The sequence below is a fragment of the Drosophila mojavensis genome, unplaced genomic scaffold (assembly GCF_018153725.1).
Source record: "Drosophila mojavensis isolate 15081-1352.22 unplaced genomic scaffold, ASM1815372v1 contig_19, whole genome shotgun sequence".
In the NCBI taxonomy this organism is placed as follows: domain Eukaryota; kingdom Metazoa; phylum Arthropoda; class Insecta; order Diptera; family Drosophilidae; genus Drosophila; species Drosophila mojavensis.
This window is the reverse complement of record NW_025318726.1, coordinates 3,779,137-3,795,262: the sequence shown is the minus strand read 5'-3', so window position 1 is coordinate 3,795,262 and position 16,126 is coordinate 3,779,137. Positions and strand designations below refer to the sequence as shown.

At 40.8% G+C, this 16,126-nt stretch overlaps 2 protein-coding genes across 6 annotated transcripts in view; one reads left to right on the top strand and one right to left on the bottom strand.

Annotated features, from left to right (window-relative positions):
• The window catches only part of LOC6572144 (regulating synaptic membrane exocytosis protein 2), a 44,301-nt gene extending 41,261 nt beyond the window's left edge, over nt 1-3,040 (top strand). For both annotated transcript variants that reach the window (XR_004363789.2, XM_032728255.2), the window contains one exon: nt 4-3,040. Coding sequence is in view for 1 of the 2 variants with exons in the window: in XM_032728255.2 (XP_032584146.1) it covers nt 4-6 (3 nt within the window). In the remaining variant the exon portion in view is untranslated. The remainder of the gene's footprint in view (nt 1-3) is intronic.
• Nucleotides 3,041-4,967: 1,927 nt separating this feature from the next.
• Nucleotides 4,968-16,126, bottom strand: part of LOC6572146 (protein tincar) — a 72,597-nt gene continuing 61,438 nt past the window's right edge. For 2 of the 4 annotated variants that reach the window (XM_044007663.1, XM_044007664.1), the window contains exons 7-10: nt 12,207-14,156; nt 10,661-11,090; nt 8,872-9,634; nt 4,968-7,819 (exon numbers count right to left, since the gene is read on the bottom strand). In XM_044007663.1, the coding sequence (XP_043863598.1) occupies nt 6,998-7,819; nt 8,872-9,634; nt 10,661-11,090; nt 12,207-14,156 (3,965 nt within the window). In that variant the 3' untranslated portion in view covers nt 4,968-6,997. The other 2 variants (XM_044007665.1, XM_044007666.1) reach the window with 2 other exon arrangements.

Here is a 16,126-nt window from a genome sequence, read left to right as displayed (position 1 = left end):
CAGTAACCCTTGCAAAGAGCTGCCAGCCAGGCAGCCAAATAGCAAAGGACCAAGGTCAGCCTGCAGGACCTGCTACGCTTTGTTGGGAGAGGAAAAGGAGGCGGAACACCCCGGATGAGCGTCTGGAGCTGTCGCCCGATACTCCCATTCGGCATGTTGCTGGCCTAATCTATGTCCAATTTGTATGTAATTTTTGATTTGTATTTTTGATTTCTTACTCTTATTATCGATCGGAAGATATCCTTAGGAGTGTAAGGATCTAGGTAATTTTGTAAGTCATGAAAACAAATGCATTTAAACCCATACCCGATAACACAAGCAGTGCAGTAAATGATTAAACTTAATAACTATGAAATTCGAGATATATAATATTTAAATATAATGCGATCTACACAAGAGAGAGACGAATATAAAATATTAATAAAAATATGAAATGAAAGAGAGTTTGTAAATGAATGACAGCGTATTTGAAGACATTTTTATTACACACCTAAGATCGCTATTATTTTCGTAATACGATTATTCTGATTATTATTATGAATAATTATTATTAATAATAAATAGATATACAAAGAACAAAAAGAAAACATGCAAGATACACACAACCAAGAAAAAGTGCTAATGTCGGTAATACACCTAAAGCTAAGTCAGTGAGATAGAAAACAAAAATAATAATAAATTAAAAATGATGAGTAAATAAATTAAAAAGTAAAATAAAAAGGAGTAGGAGGCGGAGATGGAGATTTAAGTGCAGATGCAAGTTGTTTAATAGATAAATCTAAATCAATAAATTAAAGTTATAGATTTTCAAGAAAATATTTACGAGTATATACTATATACAATATATGTATACACAAATATATACATATAGATATATATTTAAAGTTTAAGCAAGCAAAGAACCACTAACACTTAAATAAGCCTAACTTACGATAAATTAAACTTAAAGTTAATCAGAAAGTAACTAAATGAGATATATGATATATGAGATATGTATTAATCCAAACCAAATACTTATTAAGCGTGACGATTGAACAAATTTAATTTAGAAAATGAAAACCAAACACACACACACACACCACTTACACGAATACACAACAAATGTTAATCTTAAGCTGTACATAGATAACACTTCATACACATACACACACACACATATATATATATATATTCATATAATTATAAAGCCCATAGAGAGGTGAATTTGTTATTAATGAATAATTATTTTGGCTTCTGCTTATTTGATTCATATTGTTTTTTGCACAGCTGCAAAAACTTGGCAGCAACCCCAAAATGCTCAAGTTTTTGCAGCCAGCGCAGAGCTGATAGATAACAGACAACTAAGAACAGAGAACAGATAACATATAACGCATTCGCATGACAAGATCTCGCTTCTATTTGCATATATCTCGCATATCCTTTGTCTAATTCAAGTTGCCCACGTCAGCTAGCGCGAAGTAAGAGAATAACGCATCGTACCTTCAACATAATAAATAGTGTGAGCTGTAAAAATGTTACCTGCTTGCTAATGAACGGATAAAGAACACAACACACACACACACAGACAGACACACAAAACACAAGCCTGTAGAGAGAGAACGTTACAAATGAAATACATTCACATATATGCATGCATATTCATATGCATATTTACGCTTTACTTTGGCGTCTGGTTGCGTTCTCTTGCACAACATTTTGCAATGCATTTGAGGTCCTCAAATGGTTCATTTTGAGTAAACATATCAGAGGCCTGCGAGGGAACTAGGATGGGAGCAGTAGATTTTTATATATACAAAAATAATGTACTGTATTGTTAAACGTTTATATGTATACGCCGAATAGCTATTGTATTGTTCCTAGCAACAGATCGTAGATATATTGTACTATATGTATCTAAGTACATTCACTTCATTCCTCAGAACTCAGTTGGCTAACGATATTAATTTCAACCCGTCCGTCCATTCATCAGCTTTTTGCACACAGATTCAACTACAGATGCGGATGCCGTTGCATGACCATTGAAACTTTCTATATCTACCGCTAAATAATAACAAACCAAATATAAATATGTAATTATTGCCAGCAAATACCAAATAAACAGGGAAATGCATTCAAAATGTTGCTGCAGAACGTCGGGCTCAACATCCTGTAGACCAAATGCAAAGCGCGCTTTAAAGAACTTCAATACTATCAGCGAGGTTTCCAGCAAGTAATTATACGATACAGCATACCGACATAGCGATACGTAGACACATATACATATACAGCTACAAATACATATACATATACATAGACATAGACTTAGCCATATACATACACATAGACATAGACATACAAGTGCATACAAACTACTAGCTAATAGAATTTCACACTCTGCTCTAAACATTCACATACCACAGCGAAGACCTTTCTAGACAAAACTCTACATTTTATTTCATTTGCTCTTCTCCTATGAAAGACACTTAAATGCTTTTAATAATCAGCCAATAGCAGCAAGAACAACCAAAATACAATAAATACAATAAGGTCGGCAAGCAACGACTCTCAAATGCGCTTACCAAAGACAATTTGGAGAAGAATATAAAATAAAATATATTTCATCTAAGTATATATTAATAAACAATTTTAACAATTTGAGCAAAGCAACAACTATTCTGAATAGTTTTATTTGAAGGACGGACTCAAACCAGTTTATTACTATATCTCTAATAGTATGTATCTTTGGCAAGGGCATTTATGCTGCATAGAACATTATTCATATTCGAACATCTATTTATAATTCCAACTATTAATTCGTTATATAGAGAAGTCGCAAAATGGAACAACAATACACACAGCTAAACACTCACACACACAAACACTAACACTCATATATATATATATATATATATACATAGAATTGTTAATGAAACGCAAGATATATTACGTCAAGTTATTTAAAGAACAAACCAAAAACAAAAGTGAAACCAATGTTCTATTTACTAAGTTCAAACTGATAAAACAAATTAAATACACAACAGCAACAACAACAACAGAAAGATATATCATTTATTGCAAAATGTTGACAAGCAAACCAAACTAAAAAGAAACCAAAACACAAAATTAATTAAAGCAAATGGCTGCGTGAAATACGCTTCGAATATATTGTATTTTAATATCTCGACAAAAATCGAAGGTCGAGAAACGACAATAAACTGTGAAAATGAATATATATAAAAAAAAAAAAAGAAATCCAAAAAGAGAAATTATGTAATTATATTATAATATTTAAACAGAAAAAAAGAAGGAAAATTTGCAGAAAAGAAGGCATAAATAGTGACACGGAAGCAGACCTTGAAATTGTGTAAACTACAAATTTAATGAAAACCAACATTTAAATAACAAAACAAAAGAAATATTCATTAAAATTGTTTTCTAATAAAACAAAACGAGTATTCTTTCACTTATTTACGGTATTTTTAAAACACTCAACAGGTTTGCAAGTCCAGAGAATGAGGGAGAGAGATCCCCATTTAAATATAATCTAACTGTGAGAAGCTATGGACTGAAACATTGCTGCTGAAGTTAAGAGAGATGATATAATTTCGATCAAAATAGAATAGAGTAGCTTTTGGTGTCAAATGAAAATATTAGACAATTTTTTTACATTCATATGCCCTTTGTAGAAAAGACAATAGTTACAAGGACTCAGCGAGAAGTATAGATTGATCTTACAAGCCAAAAATGTTTTGATGGTAATATAAGATATTAAGAATATTTTTGGGAAAGTTACTTTTGTGAAGGCTCTAGTCGAGACTGCTCGACAAGGAGATACCCTGAACCCTCTAAGCTGATATTCTACTCATTCTGCACGTATATCAGGTCTAAAAGTGTTCGAATTAGGCTGAAAAACAACAAAGTCGATTGTTATCGGATGAGTTATCGAAAAAATAAAGCGAACTTGTACTGCCTATGGTATACACGAGTATGCATGCCAAATTTCAGCTCTCTAGCTCTTATATCTTCTGAGATCCTTTTGCTCATACGGACGGACGGACGGACGGACGGACAGACGGACAGGGCTATATCGACTCAGCTCGTCGTCCTGATCAAGAATATATATACTTTATGGGGTCTGCGACGATTCTTTCTGCCTGTTACATACCTTTCACAAAACCATTATACCCTGATTTCCCATTTTCAATGGGTTAAAGGGTATAAAAAAAACAAGAGCGTTGCAGTCGGGCGTTACCAGCTCCGGAATACCCATTCACATCCCATCAGCAATTTAGTAGCTGAGTTTAGTTGTAATACTGTACAAAATGCAGTTTTTCCAATTTACCACGCCCCTACTGGGCGTAGACGCCTCATTTTAGGTCAGTTCTTAGATGGAACTGCAAAATTTAAATACTTACGCATATATATAAATTACAAGGTATTTTTTGATATGCTACGCACCTAAAGAGGCGTAACAATTTGAAAAATCGCTATATCTTCAGGTTCGTTTTTCCCCCTGTGGGCGTAGACATGTAATTTTTTTCCATTAATATTTATAGAATCATAACATTTGCTCACATGTAAAATTTTAATGTTCTACCTTTAAAACTCTAAAAAATTTCAATTTTTGATTTTTTTAATTTTTGATTTTCAGCTTTCTAGCTCTTCATCTAATATGATTTCTAGTATATCGAGAACATTTTATTACTTTATAGATCGGATATATTCCCGAATATTTGTTCCAACTTTCAAGTCTCTAGCTTCAATAGCACCGAAAAAATTGCTTTCATATGGACAGTAACACTTCATATACATAACACAATTGTCTCTGCGATAAAAATTAAAATTTGGATATACATTCCCCAGCCCGAAGTATAAAAGAAATATTTTTATTTGGGGTTTCACATAAAGCGGTGGTATTTTTTTATTTACCATTGATAAACCTTTAATCATATATGGTATGTATAAATAATTCAAACATTTAAGTATTCATTTGCTTATTTATGTGTGGCAATAAATATATTTATGTTAGATGTATGTATATGATGCGTGTGTCTATCATGTCATATCGGGTTCATTGGCGGCATTATTCTTACTATCATTTACAGTTGTTTTCTTTTACTCGCTTGGTTAGTTAGACTTACAAAAAATACGATGTGATTACATACATAATGCGATATCAAGGGGCATACTATGTATTCTTGTTATAGTATATTATAATATTAACCCTAAAATTGAATAGAAATTATTTTACAAAAGTGTGACTTAAATATGGCTAATACTTAGCTTTAGTGCGTTTCTTAAAGGAACCAATGTTATCGACTGTTCGCCCCATCTCAACAGATATTTAAATAAGTAAGTAATATATACGAATATAGTCAAGAGTCGTACAATGCATAGAGTTTCAATGAATGACAGCTGGGCGGGGTATCTAACGTGTACTTGAATGCATGTGCTTGTTGGGCTTCTCATTATACGGTATTATAATGCTAATCAGTCTTCATAACAAAAATAAATATGGTTAAGTTCTCAATTGATGTGCCAACGGTGCGAGTGCCGAATAGGAATTACATTTAAGTTATAGCTTTCATCATATATGAATATGTCTTCTTTCTTGAATCCAAATGCATGCATTTTTACGTGTGTCTAAAAGCCATGTAGAGAGCGCCTAGAAAGATTGGAGTTCTTATTTTTGGGAGATATGTATGGGAGGTGCTTTAAAGTCCGTGAGTTAATGTTGCGTATGTGTGCGTGATTCCGCTGGTAGATGTATTAGCTAATTTCATACAGTTAGTTAGTTCCTTTTATAATACATTAGATATCATCATATTGTCGCTTCGTTACATTACATTTACATTTATCTTAATACATACGAGTACATATGCATGTATATATGTATATATTTGAGAGACCGTATAAAATATGCTGAAGCTTTATTAATTATCGCTACGACGACTAGCTGAAGCTTGACTAATGCTCACGTCCATCACTTTTCCTTTGCAAAACTACGGCGATTGCATAAATTATTTGATTGACAATCGATATTAATCCAGGACTCCTGATAGGGTATTATGTATTCGAGATACGATACAATTTTATGATCGATCGATTCAAGGTTTAAGCGATCTCGAAAAGGTTTATTTGCAATTGATCTTAAAGAAATACACAAGCTCTTAATGCTATTACGGTCTATATCCGATTTCAGCTAACCGAGCTATGGGAAAAACATCAATATTTATATTATCCACTTTGCCAGCTCTTCGGCCTCAGTTTGTTTTTTTTTTTTTTTACTAATAAAACCATGCAATTGCGGCTTAAATTCGTATGCATTTTTTCAGATTAGAGATTTTGTAACGGAAAAAAATTCTAAATGTATTTATATTGATTACTTGATAATAGTTGAGTTATATATATAATCATATATATATATATATAAATAGATATATGCCATATGTATGCATGTGGATTCGCTTAGAGTTAGACATTACGCCAAGTTCTAGTTAAATATATATATTATCATAGATGATATGATAAACACAAATATTATTTATTATCTTACACATTGTATACGAGCATACCGAGCAGTGTGTATAAATATAGAGTTGTATATATCTATGTATATATATAATATATAGTATATGAATAGATGTCCTTTGTAACCTTATGTGTGGGGCGTCAGTTACAGTGGGCGTGGTTTTTTGTGCTACACGGTAGATGTTTGTTATTCAGGCAAATCATAGAATATCTAGGGAAACTTGGAGGTTTACTTCTGCTAGTTAATCAAAAAGCATCAACAGGGATCGCTCAGACCTCAGCAGGGAAGTCCTTGATAATGAGCGAGCTGTGTTGATGCCAGCTGAAGTTTTCGAAAGCTTGTGGAAGATTTAAGATTTGAGGCTTCTATACACTTAGGATTAAAGTACATTTGTATATATATGTATATTTATATATCTGCTTAAGCTTGCTTGTATGCGGTATTATGATGCTAGGGAGCTATAGCTGGATTTGATATATTAGGTGCTTAGTGCAGCTGCGCCGTGACGTAGAGTCCGCAGTCCTGGTCCGAGGCCATGGAGTAGTTGGCCGAGTCCCGATCCTCGTGGATGGTCGGATGCGTCTCGTGTGACAGCTTACTGAAGGCGTGATGGCCTGCCCCGTAGCCGAGATGTCCGTACGGCGACTCCGCCGCTTTGCTCACGTGCGGAAGTCGGCGCAGGAAGTGCGGATTGGAGTAGCGCACGCCGTTGGGCAGCGTCGTGTGAGGCACAGAGGAGCCGAGGGCGACGGCTGCGTTGGCGTAGTGCATGCTGGGCGTCTTGAAGGTGGACACCTGCGAGGGCGGGCCCATTGAACTGGTCATGGCCGAGGTGGAGGCATAGCCGCCGTTGTTGTTGTTGCCGTTGCCGTTGCCGTTGGCGAGCTGCTGGCTGTGACAGCCCGCCGGCAGGGGCATCGTGCTGCAGTGGGCCGTGTAGTCGAACTTCTGCTCAGGTGCGCTGCGCTGCAGCGGTAACGTGGCGCTGTTGACGACGCTGGCGGCTGGGTCGGCGTTGAAGCTGGACATGCGCATGTTGGTGCAGCGGCCGTACGGCTCCTCCTGTATGGGCGGCTGTGGTGGGCGTGGCGGCGCCTTGCAGCTGACACGCGGCCGGATGATGACTTCCAGTTCGCGCTCCTCGCCCGAGTGCACGCCGCTGGAGGATTCGGAGGGAGCGCGCTCTGGAGGCGAGGTGGTGTTGGTGCTTTCGCTGATCGAGTTGGTGTCGCTGCGAGGCGTGAGCGCCTCGTTGGGCACGCCGGAGTCGGCGCGCCGCAGACAGCGGGGTGTGGAGCTGGAGGCGATCTGGTGGCGGCAAGGAAAGGCAACAGAAAGCGTGAGCGAAACACAAAGTGCGGAGATTGGAAATGATTGAAAACTACGGGATATATAGATAGGAACAACTGGAATCTCTCGACTGCTCTGCTTCACTGCGGCGCCTGCAAGTGAAAATGAAATAAAATCAGGCGAGTGTCCTGTTACCCTATCGCATGTTGTCACAGTCTAGCAGCAGCAGACAGCCGGCCAACTGGCGGGAGGGCAAGGCGACCCGAGGCGAGGCGAGGCTGCCCGACCATCCATCAGGCTGTGCATGTCGCCTCCGCACTGTCCTCTCCTGTCACTGATTTATGCTGTCTCATAACGGCACGCATAAATCTCATGCCTTGCCACACAGGCGTCCGCAGGCGTGTCACAAGCCACACTCCACTGGCTCCTGCTGCCTGTGGCCCTGTGGCCCTGTGGCCTCGACTACGCATCAATCGAACCAAAATGTTAATACTGAGCTCTCCCTAGAAGCCAACCTGCGTATACCCTACTTCTTTACTAACTATGCAGAACGGATATCCAGTTAATTTATAACAAGCTGCTGGTCTCCTATTTAATATACATACATATATATTTCTTTTTACTCTACGATTCTCACAAAATCATTTATAATCTGCGCTACTCATGTTTATATCAATTTCATCTAGGTCACTTGCTATAGTGAAATATAAATGAAATATATTGAATTGATATATATGTAATCTACTATAACTTTTCTTTATCTGAGGTTCGCACAGCTCAAATGATTTAACCAACTTGTATACCTATATAACCTCTTTTATATATATTTTTTTTAATTAAAAAGTAATTAATATTCTTTAGCCACTGCCACAATGAATCTTTTGAGCGACAGGCTGCCTCAGAGAGAAGCCGGAATATTGCACGTCGTCTATTATATACTAGCCTATCCAATATCTAACAGCAATCACATCAATAGTTGACTAGCCAAATGGCCCAACATAAAACTCCTCCTGCCAGCCCTTCGGGCTTTGGGGGTGTGGCTGGCGACGCACACCTCGTTGTCCACTTACTTGAGCCTCGTGGGTGTGCACAGCGACGGTGACCGGGGCCAGTGGGTTGACTAGATGATGCTGTTGCTGCGGTTGCTGCTGCAGTGGATGCGGATGTGGATGTTGCTGCAGAGGATGATGTAGTTGTTGTTGATGCATCTGCTGCTGCTGTTGCTGCTGTTGCTGCTGTTGTTGCTGTTGCTGGGGCTGTGACTTGTGCTCGGGTGAAATTTGCATGATCTCGGGCATGGCCTGTGGGGCGCGTCCGTAACCGGGATGATGTGGATGCTGCACGCTGGGCGGCTGTGGCACTGGCGCACCTTTCACGGGCAGCGGTGGGGGCGGCGGCGGTGGTGATGCTGCTGCTGGCACAGTTGTTGGCTGCGGCGGCTCCAGATCGCGCGTGGATGCATACGTAATGCTGTCGTCGCGCACGCAAGCCAACAACTTGCCCTCCTCGGAGATATTATCATCACTGACGCCGCCCAGCCCGCTCAGATTGGCATAGTCGTGGGCGTGCGGGCGTTGCTGCTGGCTGATGGATGACGGAGGCGCCAGCTCATCGTATTCGCTGAGGTGCAGCAGGCCGCTTGCGACGCTGCCGCTGCCCTTTGCCACGCCCACGCCCACGCCCACGCTCACGCCAATGCTGGTGCTCTTTATGCTGCCCATGGTGATGCCCACAACGGCGCCGGCGGTGGCCGCCCTTAATGTCGCGTACTCGCCGTCGTCAATTTCCCCCGTAGAACTGGCAAAACATAGCGAGGTTCCACGGCTCGTATGGCTGCATTGAGTAAGAGTGAAAGAGATAGAGAGAATGGAAAAGAGAATTATATTAGAATGCGAAATTATTCAGTTCACATGAGTTGACCACCTTGTGTTGCACATTGGTTAGTTGGAATTGTTTTTAATTAGCAACAACAACAACAACAACGACGACACGAAATGTGAGTTAAATGTTAATTTCCATTGAAAGTCAAGACAAATAGCCTAGAGTTAGTAGTTCACGGCTAGTTCACGTCTAGTTAATTGACATTTACTAACAAACAACAAAAAGTGAAATGAACAAAAATCAAGTTTTCAAATTACAAATAATAAACAAACAATTTTATTGACTTGAAGTCAGAGAATAATTTTCAATAAAACAGGCGACAAGCGGAACAAAAATAGTTTCCTTTCTTTCTGCTGTTCAGGCATATATATATAAATACATATATATATATATATATTTTTTTTTTTTTCAATTTTATATAAAACTTTTATACATATACATATATATAACACTCTTTATGGTTGGTTGTATGTGAAATACATTTATTGAAAATTGAGAACAAAAAACCCCAAATTAAAATGCAAATGGAAAATTGTGAAAAAATTGATCGCAATAAAATTGATGGCATATACACAAAACAATTTTTATTTAAATGTTGGTAAGTGACTGTGAATGTGCATATGTGTAGGAGTGTGTGTGTGTGTGCGGAATATTAATTAGGAATGTTTGAAATGGAACGTGCAAAGTAAACAAAACAAAACGAAACACAACACAATTAGAAACTAGATTAGATGACTAACAAATTATTCTGATTAATTTAGTATCTTTTTTACTTTGTACTGTGCTGGGTGGGACTGATGTTTGTTGGTGGTGGTAGTGGTGGTGGTGGTGCGTGAGAGAGAACCAAATGAAACTAAACTAAGTACAGTGTGTGTTGAATGCAGTTTTCAGATTCGTAAGTAAAACGGACAACGGGCGCTGCCTTCACTTTTGTTCTATTGAATTTGTTGTTTTTTGTAACTAAAAACGATTTTTTACCGCTTGCCATCAGTTTGTTCTTGGTCACCAATTAGTAGGACATCATCAGACGTACTCGTAACTTCGTTGAAGGTGACCTTCAGCTTCGGCGAGCTGGGCGTCAGCTTCGGCCAGTAGATGTCCTCCTGGGCCACCAGGCCCATGCTCATGCCCACGCCCAGTTCCGTGCTCGTGGCCGTGCTCATCATGTCCGGCTTGGAGGTGGCGCAGTCCATGCCATTGACCGTGGTGCTCGTCGAGTTGCCGCCGCTGCTTGAATTGCTGCCCGTTCGTTGACCGCTGGACATGAGCAGGGGCTGGGCGCTGGCCTTGTTCAGCAGACCGCCATACGTGTGATCCAGCGGGGGCAGCTTAAAGTGCCAGCGTCGCTTGATGGTCAAACAGAGCCAGACGACAATCCACAGCAGCAAATGGATTACTCCCACCAAAGCTGCACAGGGAAAGAGAGAGAGAGTGAGTGAGTGAGATAGAGAGGGGGAGAGAGAAAGTGGACTATAAAGAGAATGATTAGGTCGCAAGGCGTGCCCATTAAGAGGGAACCCGATTGAGCCCTGTAGTCATTCGATACGCGCCCTTTGTCCTCCCCAAACTGCCGATTAATGCGAAATCCCCTAAAACAACAACCGCTAATTGGCTTATGACATGGCCAAATAGACAACAGTTCAAGGTGTTGCCATGGCTGGGCTTAGGGGAACTTGTGTGCCTCGTATGGGCTTAAATTCGTTTGCCCTATTTTGATACAAATTGTCAACACACTAATTATTATAGACTTGATCTGATTGTTGTTGGAGTGCTTTTACTTTTAAGTGGTTTGCTCAAATATTTATGCTGAATTTCATATTTACTTTTAAATAGTCAATGCACTATGGGTAAAAAGACCGAATTTTTGGCATTAATTGTCCCTGAAGTGATAGAAGCTTGAAATTTTGTATACATATTAATATGAATTTTTTATAATTTCGTTTTTTTTTTTATTTTAATAGAGCCACACCCCCACCCCTTTCGCTTATAGCATCCATCCGGTTATTGCAACGAATATTCTAGTCCCAGACAAGCTTTTACCGTGAATATTATTTTAGTTATAAGTTTCTTATTCCAACTCAATACAATTCATTCAATATTTCTTTTCATCCATTGCAATGGATGTATTTCCATTGTTGAATTGCTCTTTCTATCTGTCTTGCATATAGAAAGGGGCCTGAGAAATTATTCCTCTTCCATTGTGTTAAGTTACCGGATATGAATGGCATGGAGTCTACACATGATAAATGAATAAAATTATTGAAAGCCGATACTGAAGCTTTTTGTTTTGGTAATGACATATTTAAATGTCATTATCAAAGTTGGACTGTTAAAATGTGAAGTTATTAAAGAGTTAAGTTCCGCAACGACAGCGCAGTAAGCCGGGCGCAAGGCCCAGCTGCAATGTTTAATATTATTCTATACATTTTCTATATGCTTCTATGATACATATATATTCTATATACATATGTATTTAGCTCAGTTTCAGGTAAATTATTTTCCGTTGCATTGTAAGTGAACTCACCTGCCAAGAAGGTTGGACAATGCAGATTGTTTTTGTAGGTGGCGCTGAGGTCATTTAGCAGCGGGGCTTTGACAACAGCCAGGGCCAGGACGAAGCACAGGGATGCGCAGTGGGCGAAGTAGATCCACGTTTGGCTCGCCTTCAGCGTGATGATGGAACGGTCTCGCATGCGTGTGGCCAGCCTGCCGTGTCCATACAGGTACATGACCATCGAGGAGGCCAGCACGAGCGCCGTGGCCAGCAGATAGAGAGCCAGGGTCACGGTGGCATTCAGTATGAGACCTGGCTGATGCACCGGCATGGCTTCCGCATAGATTTGTAGCTTGTAGAGATTGGAGACGCCCACGTAGCCGAGAATGACGTCCAAGGCAGCGACAATCATCTGAAGGCTGAAGACGCAGGCGAACGACTTGGACGTATTCCAGAAGACGGCCGGATAACGCACGGACCACACGAGCAGCGCGCAGAGTAGGTTGACAAACTCCGCACTCGGTGGCTGGGCGAAGATGGCCACGTCGATGGGCTTATCGATGCCAAAGAACAGCTGCAGCATGCCGGCAAAGCCGTCGAGACGGACGTACTCGTTGTTGTTGTTGTTGCTGTTGCTGTTGCCGGCAGGAGCTGCAGCTGGCGTAACAGCTGGCAGCGCTTGGAAGTCCGCATCGTCCAGATCCAGATCCAAGTCGTCGTCCAGCTGCTGCTGCTCACTCGACTTGGCTATGAACTCACTGGAGTTGATGCCACTGTCGCCCAGCATATATTCCGGCTCGATTTCGACGCCCGACTTGGCCGCGGCGCGCTTGGAAATGCGTCGCTTCTGCGTCTTGGGCTTGATGGCGATAATCTTGGAATTGGTGGAAATCGGCGTTGAGGGTATTATTAAATCTGGCAGCACTTCGGTGCGCACACGATGAATGCTGCTGTCCCGCGTCGTAGTCTCCTCCTGCTGCTGCTCCTCCTCCCTCTGCTTCATATAGCTCTCCTGCAGCGCCTGCTCATGCGACGTCACATGATGGCGACGTGGCTGCTGCTGTTGTTGTTGTTGTTGTCGCTGCTTGTGGTGCTGCTTGTGGTGCTTGCGACTGTGCTTGTGCTGATGTTGCTGGTGCGGCAATTGCTGTTGCCTCTTTGCAATTTCTGTTGCGGCTGTTGCAGCTGCTGCTGTTGTTGTTGTTGTTGGTGGTGGTGGGGGTGGTGCTGTTGTTGTTGTTGTTGTTGTGGTTGTCGTCGTTGCTTTAGTTGTTGTGGTTGTACTAGCTGCCGTTGTTGTTGTTCTTGTTGTTGTTGCCCTAGTGCTAGTCGTTGCTGTTGTAGTCTTGCTGCGCGCCTTATCCAGTGTGCCCAGCCTTTGCCAATTATCGGCTCCTGCATGTTTCTCACTGCTGGACCCGAAGTCTGGCATAATGATAGTGCCCCCATCTCTGCCCACTTCAATGTCATCACCATCATCGTCATCGTCATCAGCATCAGCATCAGCACCAGCATCAACATCAGTATCGTCATCATCATCGCCACCATCATCATCATCGTCAGTACCCAACAGTCGCTCATTGCCCTCATCAATATTTCGATTAATTAAATCGGGCACTTCAAAGTATCTTGTCTTGCCCGCAGCTCCGCCGCCTCGCATTGTTGTCTTGGTTGTTGTTGCCGTCGTCTTGGCCGCCTTTCTGCCATTACGTCCATCCTTATCACGTGTCAGCTCGAACAAATTATTATTGATGCCTCCGATGCCTCCGTTGCCGCCGCGCACAGCCGTAAACATCGTATCGTTGTAGTAGTCCTCCTCGTCGTGCTCCAAACTGTTCGCAGTTACGTTTGTCGGTCGCTGCGGCTGTGACTCCTGCTGCTGCTGCTTTTGATAGGGCGGCGTCGGTCCCACCACCGACATGGCCATCAAATTGCGTCTATTGATAACAACAAAGTCCAATTCGGTTGCCCAAACTTGTTCTGCAATTGGAAAGAGCGAGAGAGCAAACGGAAGCAGGTGAATTGGATGCGTTTAATTAGAGCGAACTACTTCATCCCATGCCTGACTTGCTGGCAACACAACAGAACACAAATTCGCTTTGAACTATGCCATAACAAAGCAGCGCATGTTCAGGGGATTAGTTGCAGGGCGCCTCTCTGTGTCGGACACAATCACTCAGCCTCTCACACACACATAGACATTCAATTGAACACACACGCGCCTGCTTTAAATAAATATGAAGGCAGGTAATGAGCATTTGAACACATTGAACCAAACAGGCAAACACCACAAGCTGTTTCAATTTCCACTCAGCAATCGTTAATTAAATGGGGCGTTAGTAAGAGATTATCTCCCATACCCTGCACATAGCTGGCAACGGGAGCTGATTGAGTATAAGAACTGTAACCCAATATGCTCCATGGCATTAGATATTCAAATCAAGTACATAGTCATGCCCTTCTAACGTAACCACACCTCACCGCCTCAAATATCCTGTTGCTAAATTATCGACGTGCAATCAACCCGACCAATTGTGCAAATGTGCCGAACTCGTAATATTCGTACATTGTTCATGTAGCAATTACCAAACTAATGAAACTCTTAAAATAATAATCTTTACATCCACAAATATGCATTGTCTCTTGGTCTAATATCTCAAATAAATAATCCAAACGACTGCAATAGCTTAAGATATACTCATTTATCTCTATATCTCAGCCTTTCCTCCATTCCAGTTCAAATTGATACCTATTTGAATGAGTTGGACTCAACACTGATTCACAATGGTAATGGAAATTTTAAAAAAATACAGGGTATCTGATAGTCAGCTTCTGAAACACATGTACACGAGCATATAACATACACTTAAGCTACGCCTAGTCAATTCCATGAGCTTTACGACGCCATTTTGGATGCCACAAAAAGTGTTGCCTACATTTGGGGGCTGGCAAATGCGAATGCTTAGCACTGGATAATATTGAAGTCCCGTTGGGCTAATTAAGTGCGCATTTACAGCATATGTTAGGGGTTTATGTGCCATTTAACGAGTCTCGACAGCAGCTACCTTAGCAGGAGGCTCAACCTTTGCTTTTAGCGGAACCCAACGCTCATGTTTATTACGGTCCAGCTCGAAGTGTTTCTCTCTGTTGCTTTTTGGCTGCCGTTAGCGCAGCTTAGGAAATTTGTTTCTGCTCCAGCGGAATGTGTGCTAATGAATATGAATATAAGCAGAACGAATACAAGTTCAAATTATTCAAGAATTAATTAAATGTGATGGCCATAAAAAAAAAAAACAAAGATTGCATATTCAGGGGAAATAATCTTGGAATAATTTAGATAGTCAGCAGGCATTTAGCTTTGATATTTCTACACTGAAAAAAATTGTAATTTCCCAAAAACTAAGCCCACGATTTAATATTGTTTAATTAATGAATTGATTTAATTCGTCGAAGTCGCGTTTTGTAATCAGCTTAGGTCAATTAATGGATTTATAAATTATTTCATAGATAATACAAAAATTATAATTGTATAGCTTTTATGGCTCAAATCCAGGCAACTGTTTACTTATTCAACTAAATTAGAATACTCAGATAATTTGCTTATTTTATGGATCTCGCAGCGTTCTGAGAGGGGGCGGGCAGGCCAGATACTGTGGCCCAGTTAATAACTTGAATAGCGACACAAAATTTGCCAATTTAACACTTTCATAAAATTATTTATTGGACAAGTTGCTTTAAGAGCAAAAAGAACTGACAGCGAAGCCCCTCGGCGGGCGGTCGAGTCGACAGCAAACAGAGCCAGCTCGGAAATAAAAGACCGAAAATTGCCGAACAAATATTAAAGACAATGGGCTGGGTGATGGGGTGACCGTTAGACTGATGGAAAGGAAGGGCAGGGAAAGGGAGGGATTGTGCGGGATTACACAATGGCTGCCATAATAATATGTCGT